Genomic DNA, 9,772 nt, shown 5'->3' on the forward strand with positions numbered 1-9,772 from the left:
TGGGCTTTTCTTTGTTGGGAGGGCCTTTATTACTGTTTCAATTTCTGTCTCAGTTATAGTCTGTTTAGGTTTTCTATGTCTTCCTGGTTCAATTTAGGTAGGTTTCATGTGTCCAGGAATCTATCCATTTCTGATAGGTTTCCCTGTTTGCTGGCATACAAGTCCTTGTAGTAATTTCTGATGATTCTTTTTATTTCTGTGGTGTCTGCTGTTACGTTTCCTTTTTCATCTCTGATTTTATTGATTTGGGTCTTTTCTCTTTTTTTTTAGTTAGTTGGGCTAATGGGATATCAATTTTGTTTATTTTTTCAAAAAACCAGCTCCTCGTTTGGGTGATTTTTTGTAATTTTTTTTGATTCAATCCTGTTGATTTCTTCTCTGATTTTAATGATTTCTCTTTTCCTACTAGATTTGGTCTGGTTTGCTGCATATTTTCTAGATCCTTGAGATGCATTGAAAGCTCATCTATTTGGTGCCTTTCCAATTTCTTGATGTAGGCACCTATTGATATAAACTTCCCTCTTAACACTGTTTTTGCTGTATCCCATAGTTTTGGTATGTTGTGCTGTTATCCTCATTTACTTCCAGAAAATTTTTGATTTCTCTTTTGATTTCTTCTATGACCCATTGTTCATTCAGGAGCATGTTGTTCAATCTCCATGTGTTTGCATATGCTCTAGGGATTCCTGAGTTGGCAATTTCCAGCTTAATTATTCTATGGTCTGAGAAGCTGCATGGTATGATTCTAATTCTTTTGAATTTGCTGAGACTTGCTATGGCCCAGTATGTGGTCAATCCTAGAGAAGGTTCCATGTACTGCTGAGAAGAATGTAAATGCTTTCTGTGTAGGATGAAAAGTTCTGTAAATATCTGTTATATCCATTTGGGCTACAGTGTCATTTAATTCTACTGTATCCTTGTTGATCTTCTGTCCTGTTGATCTATTTCTGAGAGTGAAGTATTGAAGACCCTCAGTACTGTTTTATCAGAGTCTAAGTCTCCCTTTAAGTCCCTTAACAAATCTTTTAAATAAACCGGTGCCCTGTAATTAGGTGCATATACATTGATATTCATTATATCTTCCAGTTGAATTGATCCCTTAATTATTTTATACTGCCCCTCTTTGTCTCTCCTAACAGTTTTTGTAGTAAATTTTATGTTGTCGATATTAAGATAGCTACGCCCACTCTCTTTTCATTTCTGTTGGCATGGTATGTGTTTTTCCAGCCTTTCACTTTCAGTCTGTATGCATCTTTGTTGGAAAGATGTGTTTCTTGTAAGCAGCAAATAGATGGGCTTTGTTCCTTAACCCAATCAGCCAATCTGTGTTTTTTAACTGGACAGTTCAGGCCATTAATGTTCAATGTGACTATTGATAAGTAGTAACTTTGCCCTGCCATTTTCCCAAAGATATTTTCTGATATATGCTTTGAATTTCTAGTGATCTTTTGCTGTGAGTTTTCCTTCCTTTTCCTTCTTACATATTGATGACCATGTTTCTGTGTTTCTGTGTGTAACACATCTTTAAGCATCTTTTGCAGGGCCGGACGAGAGGCAACAAATTCTTTCCATTTCTGTTTGCTATGAAAGGTCTTTATTTCACCTACATTCATAAATGTGAGCTTTGCAGGATATAATATTCTGGGCTGGTAGTTTTTCTCTCTTAGTACCTGGGCTATGTCTCGCCATTCCCTTTAGCCTGTAGGGTTTCTGATGAGAAGTCTGCTGTGAGTCTGATTGGAGATCCTCTGAGAATAATTTGACGTTTCTCTCTTGCACATTTTGTAATCTTTTCTTTACGTTTCACTGCGGTGAATTTGATTACAATGTGTCGTGGTGAGGATCTCTGTTGGTCATGTTTACTAGGGGTTCAATGAGCTTCCTGTACTAGGATATCTCTGTCCTTCTCCATACCCGGGAAGTTCTCTGCAAGTATCTCACTAAAAAGGCCTTCTAATCCTTTCTCCCTCTCCATGCCTTCAGGGACTCCTAGAACGTGAATGTTGGATTTTTTTAATAGTATCTGTAGATTCCCTACAATATTTTTTAGATTTCTAATTTCCTATTCTTTTCTTTGGTTTGACTGTGTACTTTCCTGTTCTCTGTCCTCTAAGTCCGATATTCTGTCTTCTCTTTCACTGACTATTTTTAAGGCTCTCTAATGTGTTTGTTATTTGATCTATTGAGTTCTTCATTTCATTTTGATTTCTCTTCACTATCACACTTTACTATTCTACTAGTTTCTGCATTTCATTTGATTCCTCCTTAGGATTTCATTTTCTCAAAGGAGATTTTCTATCCTGTCCAGTAAGGATTTCCATAGCTCAAGCATTTGTTTTTGAAAACTTCTAATTGTTCTTATCATAAATTTTTTGAAATCCCTATCTTGCATTTCTTCCATCTCATCATCTTCGTAATCTTGGTTTGGGGTATCTTGTTCATTTCGGGGTGTCATAATTTCTTCATTGTTCTTGTTACCTTGGTTTCTGCATTTGTTGCTTGGCATTGTGGAGATATTCTTTAGATTCTTCTTCCCTTGCTGTGGTGTTTTTTCTTGTTGTACTATGACTGTATTAAGTGTACTGTCTGCTTTTGATGGAGCCTTAGAGGCTTTGGATGGGTGTGGACTGAGAGCTCTGTTTGGTTCCTCAGGGTTAAGGGTGTGCCAAAGGTCACACTCCCAAGTGAGCCATGGTAAATCTCTCTCTCTTTATTTTTATTTATTTATTTATTTATTTAGATTCAGAAGGGAAGTAATTCTGCACAGCTGATTGGAATTGAAGGTAATTAGCAGGCGAATGATATACTCACAGGAGCCAGAGATTGGAATCTCTTTCCGAAGGACCACACAGGGAATCTGTACTGCCCTCAGTGTGGGCTCAAATTCTCCTGCAGTCTCCCACTGGGTTGCCAAGTTTACCGAATTGTAGCGTCTCTGGAGAGTACTCAAGTGAATTCTGTGAGTTCTCTCACCCTGTCTCTTTTTTTCACAGTCTCAGTTCAGTAGCACCACACATTCACTAGGTCCTAATCTCCTGTTATTTCACCCCCCACCCCCAGAGTCAGGTTTTTCTGCTTGGCTGAGGGCGGGTTCAGCCCTGAGGTTGTGCCGCTGTTGACATATGTCCAACATGGTGTCTGCTCTTTGACTTGCTCGCCTTTGAGATGTGAGCGGAGAGAGAAAAACTCGTGTCTGTACCAGTCACTTTTTTTTTCCTCTCTCTTCTAGTTAGTCTGGTGAACTTTCCCCATGGGGTTTCAAGCCTCTTCCCTCTAGTCTCCTCTTTCCGCTTTCCTGTCGGTGTCTTGGGCTATTGAGGTTCAGCTCACCTCATGTTCCAGTACGGTTGTATTGATTCTGCTGCTGGTGTCCCTACCGATGGGCTCCCACACCCTCCATGCAGGTCCACCATGAATCACTAGTTCCGGAAGTTTCCTCTGCTGTTGATTCCCCTATTCTTCCTTGAACCTGCAGTATCTACACTTTTATTAAACTGTCTCTTCCCAGACTATCAGTGTGCTCCCTTCCTATTCCGCCATCTTGCCCCATATCAGAATGCTTAGGTTTGTTTCCTAAAAGCTGCAACTTTTAATTCTCATTTACTGCCAGTGCAGCTGTTGAGAAGTGGCAGGTAGTTGGATCCCTGCCACATGCATGGGAGATTTTGGTTGACTTTCCAGCTCCTTGCTTTGGCCCAGTCTGGTACTGGACATTGTGGGTAAATGAAGAATCAAGCAGTAGAGGAAGCAATGGGAAAACACCAGAAAATTTAAATGTGACTGTATTTTAAATGATATCAGAAGACAATCATCACATTCCTAAATCTAACATGGAAAAGTAAACATTGGGGGATAATCTGTATATTCTTAGATGTTTTGGAGGTCTGTAGGGATGAGTAGTCATCTCTCCCAATTATTTTGAATAAGTTCAGTAAATTATTGTGCATATTTGTAAAATCTGCATGTATTTACACACATTTGACAACCTGGCAAAATGGCAACAATTTTATATATAAACAGGAAAATATGAATTTTCTCAAAATTGCTTCAAAACTTCTGATTGTTTGAAAGCTTTCATAATAAAAGTGTAGTGATAATAATATGAAAAAACATTTAATATTATATGTACATTTTTGAGATTTTTGTATTTATTTGAAAAACAGAAATACAGAGAGAGGAGAGAGAGAAAGAGAGAGAGCAGGGGGAAGAGATATCTTCCATCTGCTTGTTCACTCCCCAAATGGCTGAAACAGCCAGGGATAAGCCAGGTTAAAGCCAGGATTCAGGAGCTTCATCCTGATGTCTCACATGGGTGCAAGGGCCCAATTACTTGTGCCATCTTCTACTGCTTTCCCAGATGCATTAACAGGGAGCTAGGTCAGAAGTGGAGCAGCTGGGACTCAAATTGCAGGTCATATGGGATGCCAGTACTGAAGGTGGAGGCCTAATCTTCTAAGCCACAACACCGGCTCCTTAATAATATATAATTTTAAATCATCATCACTAATTAAAAAATTTGTAAATTTTATAAGCTATATTTTTCTAGTTTAGAATCCTTACAACAGAGCTACCAGATCTTAAAAAGTAAGTTAGAGCACAGAATCAGAAACAAAATAGATGAGCTGGAAGAGATACTTGATGGCAAAAGCAATGGAGGAGATTCAGATTTAGATAGAGTCAGGCATAGGATTGGCTCTGGTTCTACTAAAAGTATCTGAGTATTCATGTACCACTGGTACCACCATAAACAGATTCACATTCTACCTCAAACCTGTATGATTTTTTCAGTTTCTAGTTCACATGTCATGGATCTGTGGCTGTGAGACATCTAAAAGCAGGTGTCAAGAGAAAAACTCAGGCATTTGAATCACACACAAACCCTTATGGTCTATCTACCTAATATTATTTTCAGTGTCTCCTGATGACTGACTATTCCAGGCATTTATCATCTTTCTTTCCCTCCACATCACATGTACACATCTGAACTCTGGTCATGCTTAATAACTCAAGGGTAAGTCCACCCTCCCCAGAAGGTCACTTTAAGAACTGCTAGCTTCCTTAACCATTTCACCTCCTCGGATTCTTATACAAATTCAGATCTAAAGCTCTCCCAAAGTTTCAATATAGGTCTTTATCATTTAGAGACCCAAGTGAAGGTCCTATATTCCCTTCTAAATAGAGACATTGCTCTTAGAATCTGTCATTCCACAAATGTATAAAAAGGGGGGAGTAGAAATGAACACCTAGCCCTAGAACAGGAAGCACAGAATGAGAAACACCAAGAGAGGAGGCTGAAGGTTGCAAACAGGTTTATACGTGAGCCCTGGCTTGTTCAGGATCATTTCCAGCTGCCTGCGGTTGAAGTTAGACACCCCAATGGACTTAGCCAACCCTGCATCCTTACATTTCTCCATGGCCTGTAAAAGTGAAGAATGATTGAAGGATTTTTACAAATGAGAACTGTTGTTAATACGAACATTGTTGAATGTTGACAAGATAACTAACATTGAACATCCTGAAGAGAAAACTAGTAAAAAGAAATGGGAGAGGGAGAAACAAGATGGGCAGTGTAAGAAAAGATATTAATATGGCGGTACCCAGCATCAATAGCTAACTTGGTGGCCTCTAGACCCTCTCTTTTAGGAACCTAAGACAGAAGCAAAAAATAGTATGTGGAGATCCAGGCATGAGACGTACCTCACTCAGACAGTGGCGAGGACTTCTCTAAGAATCAGTTTTTCTCAAACTTTGAATTATTTCTAGAATGGGGGTCAGTAATCCACTTCAGTTTGTCTGGATCTTTTGTCCTTTTTTTTTTTTAAAGATTTATTTGTTTGTTTATTTATTTGAAAAGCAGAGTTACAGGCAGGCAGAGGCAGTGACAAAGATCTTCCATCCACTAGTTCACTCCCCAGTGACTTCAATGGCCCAGAGCTGCAGGGCCCAGAGCTGCACTGATTCGAAGCCAGGAGCCAGGAGATTCTCCTGGGTCTCCCACGCTGGTGCAGGGGCTCAAGGACTTGGGCCATCTTCCACTGCTTTCCCAGGCCATAGCAGAGAGCTGGATTCGAAGTGAAGCTTGAACTGGCACACATATGGGATGTTGGCACTGCAGGTGTTGGCTCTATCCAACATGCCACAGCACCCGCTCATGTTTTGTCCTTAATAGAAAGAGCTGGTCAACCCAGGAAACTTATCAGATTCAGGCAATACCTGATTGATAACTTATATCTCAGGTTTCCAGATTTGCTGGAAGAACTCAGAGAATATTCATGTAGTTACCATTTACATGGTGAGATTACAAAGTAAAATTAGCACAGCAAAAATGCATATGGAAGGAAGTACAGAAGAACAATGGTACAAGCTTCGATGAGCTCCCTTGCAGTGTAGTCATACAAAATACCCCACATTCCTCCACCAGGAAATTATGACAACACATAAGGAATGCTGTTTAAATTAAGTCTTGAGATTTAACTTAATTATTCACTGGGGGCAGGTTATATAGGCCTTCTGAACCAACCAAAATACCACTCTCCCACAGGAAAGCACAGCAACCAAAATACCACTCTCCCACGGGAAAGCAATTACACTTAAAACTCATTTCTCAAAGGAGTTCTGGTGCAACAACAACATTATCAGTTAAGGAATGGGGTAAACTATGTTCACCAATCCTAAACAGGAACCGCTATGATAATAATCAATTCAAGAGACAACAGTCATTTATGTTAAATATTTTCTACACAGACTCTCGGTTTGCATGAAAAAACTAAACATTAAGCATATAAATATGCATAATCCTATCGTATACATTTATGTGTAAGAACTTAGCCTTATCACACAAGAGTTATTTAATCTAGGTGTCAGTCTTCAAATAAAAGGCACTTGTTTTAGAGTAGCTATAATTAGGGCAAAATCAAAAATTTTGGTTACATCTACAAAATTTCAATAAAGATTTGACAGTGTATTGGTAACAGATCAGAAAGGAAATCAAGCTTCACACCATTTGCTGTAAGAATTTGAGAAATTAATTACTTTAAATGAAATCCTAATGAACTAGATACTGGATGCTACTGTTCTCTCCTGACACCAATCTGATGTTGACCTGGGGTTAGGTTAAAAAAATGAACTAAGGCTAACGGTCTACTGATGTTCTTCATTATCTATGCCCTTCATGACACATTGCCCTGAAAATAACCAAGTCTTGTCACATGTCTCCAAAATTGCCACTTTAAGATTTCCTTTTATCAAAGACATGAGAAATGGGGACTTCAATTCTGAAGTAATTGGTCCTTTGTTACACAATTTCAGGACCTACGGATAATATTAGTCCTAAAAAATCCTCCTCACTCTAATAAATTATCCACTATACTGACTTTCATTTCAGAGAGCCCCAGATACCAATTTCCTTAAATACAGCATACATTAATGAAGACCAGTAATTTAAACATACTCTTATTATGTTCCAATTATCCTCTAACATGTTATCTTTTCCTTTCTGGTATTTTCCCAGATGACACAGTACTACATGAGAAAATCTGCTTAACCCGTGTCCACTATTTGCAGCGTGATTCTCAGGGTTACCCCAGAGCAGCTGAGCAGGACTCTATTAATATTCATGCCCTCTATCCCAGAAGTTTATCCACAGAAATGTCCATCTATCTTGTCTACTTGGAAGGAGAAAAAAATTCTTCAGCCATGAAATGGAAAAGAAACCACTCCCATGGCTGTCAACCTTTAAAAAGACAGCTTCTTGACTTGACTTTCATCTTTTCTGCCAAACTGGGAAAGATTAAAAAGTGGGGCATCCAGCACTGGTGAGAAAAATCAACAGGTGATCAAGAGGTCAGAACCTGATGAAGAACTAAGTCTAAGAACCCTCTGTCTTGTGCTCCAGGCTGGTGAAACTTAGAACGTAACCATACCCCACCCCTGCTCCGAGACATTGGAAAACCAGTCTTTAAATAAAGAACTAAGTAACTCCAAAACTGAGGTTGGTTTCCACTAATATACATTCTATTTCATTTTTACATTCAATCCTAAGAACACTATGCTTACTTACCTCTATAGGTGCAGCAGTGCCAAATCCCAGTACAGGTATGATGTTACCATCATTTAATTCCATCACATAATCTCCTCTCGGTAACTGCACAGTTCCTTCTGTCTTCTCAGTGTAGCCAGTCACGTGTCTTCACTTCTTAGGCCTTCAGAAGATGGTACCAGTATGTGAATGACCTAATACTTGTGCAATCATTAACCAATGACATGTGGACAGAATGGAGCTAAAGCAAATTCAAACACTGTGGACAGTATTTCAACCAGTTAGTTATTTTTTTTATAGAAGAAGCTTTATTCTTAAATGAACTACATGGAAATAAGGAAAACACACATTTTCAATGAAATTTCTGTTTATAATATCATACCTAGTACTGAAAATTATTATTAGTTTAAATAATTGCAGGCTAATACAAAAAATTCTGGATATGTGTTCTCCTTTTTTAAAAAAAGATTTAATTTGTTTATTTGAGAGGCAGAGTTACAAATGAATGAAGGGAGAGGAAGAGAGAGGTCTTCCATCATCTGGTTCACTCCCCAAATGGCCTCAATGACCAGAGCTGGCAATCTAAAGCCAGGAGCCAGGTGCTTCTTCAGGGTCTGCCATGTGGTTGCAGGAGCCCAAGTCCTCGGGTCATCTGCTTTCCTAGGTCATAAGCAGGAAGCTGGATCAGAAGAGGAGCAGAAGGGACACAAGCTGGCATTCATATGTGATGCTTGCGCTGCCAAGTGGAGCCTTGGCCTACTATACCACAGTGCCAGCCCCTCTCCTTTTGTTTTGATTCTCTTAATGTTTCCATAAATATCATATTACTTAAAACATTCAATTGGATATCTAACACCGCGTACACACACACACACATGCACAGAAACACACATAAACACAATTAGAATTAGGAAAATGACTAAAGAGATCATTTTCAAATTTGCATCCTCAACTTTAAAATTTCCTGTGTTTTGTAGTCTTGTAGAATTATGTTTATTGTTGTTGAGTATTACAAAGATGCTTCCTTATAAACAGAGAAAAGCTCTCCCTTGACAGTCTGCATAAAATGGAATTTTCAAGCACGCACTCAAACCCTAAACCCTGTTTCAGTAGTAGGCTTTTGACTCAGCAGCTAAGACATCTCCTGGGGTGCCCACATCTCATATTGAGGACCTGATTCTAGTCCAGGCGCATGCATTTCTAACCCAGCTTCCTGCTTATGTGAACCGTAAGGGACAGCAGATCATGGCTCAAATACTTGGATCCCAGACACCTATGTGGAAGACCCAGATTGACTTCTAAACTGCTGGGTCATCCTGATAACCCTCTGTTGCAAGGATTTAAGATATGAAATAGCACATAGAAGATATATCTCTCTCTAGATCTCTGTGTATATGTCACATTTTTTCTGTGTTCCTTTTAATAAAATCAAAACAAATTAAATAAATATTAAAAATGTCTTCAAAGCGAAATTCCTCACTTAGAATTTCTCATCATTCAGTTTAGAGAATGATAATATAATCTATAATATGCATAATTTTCCCAGTCTTTCCTGCATTTCAATGTGCTGTTGCCTAATTATGATACTTTTATGTCATTGGTGGGATTCTAATAATTTTCATGATTTCAACTTTTAACTAGGTGTCTTGCACAGATTGGGTAATGGAACGCTAATTTTTTGTACTTGAATATGACAGCCTTAACTGCTCCTGTTAGTCACAAATCTCGGATGTG

The 9,772-nt window shown here is 38.8% G+C and overlaps 1 protein-coding gene across 1 annotated transcript in view; it reads right to left on the reverse strand.

Moving 5' to 3' along the window:
* LOC138844876 (aldo-keto reductase family 1 member C1) overlaps positions 1-8,122 on the reverse strand; it is a 29,749-nt gene extending 21,627 nt beyond the window's left edge. The window contains exons 1-2 of the mRNA XM_089311263.1: positions 8,060-8,122; positions 5,297-5,417 (exon numbers count right to left, since the gene is read on the reverse strand). Of these exons, the coding sequence (XP_089167389.1) occupies positions 5,297-5,417; positions 8,060-8,122 (184 nt within the window). The remainder of the gene's footprint in view (positions 1-5,296; positions 5,418-8,059) is intronic.
* Between the last annotated feature and the right edge of the window lie 1,650 nt (positions 8,123-9,772).

The sequence above is a fragment of the Oryctolagus cuniculus genome, chromosome 13 (assembly GCF_051225735.1).
Source record: "Oryctolagus cuniculus isolate XC-2025 breed Fujian yellow rabbit chromosome 13, ASM5122573v1, whole genome shotgun sequence".
Lineage (NCBI taxonomy): Eukaryota > Metazoa > Chordata > Mammalia > Lagomorpha > Leporidae > Oryctolagus > Oryctolagus cuniculus.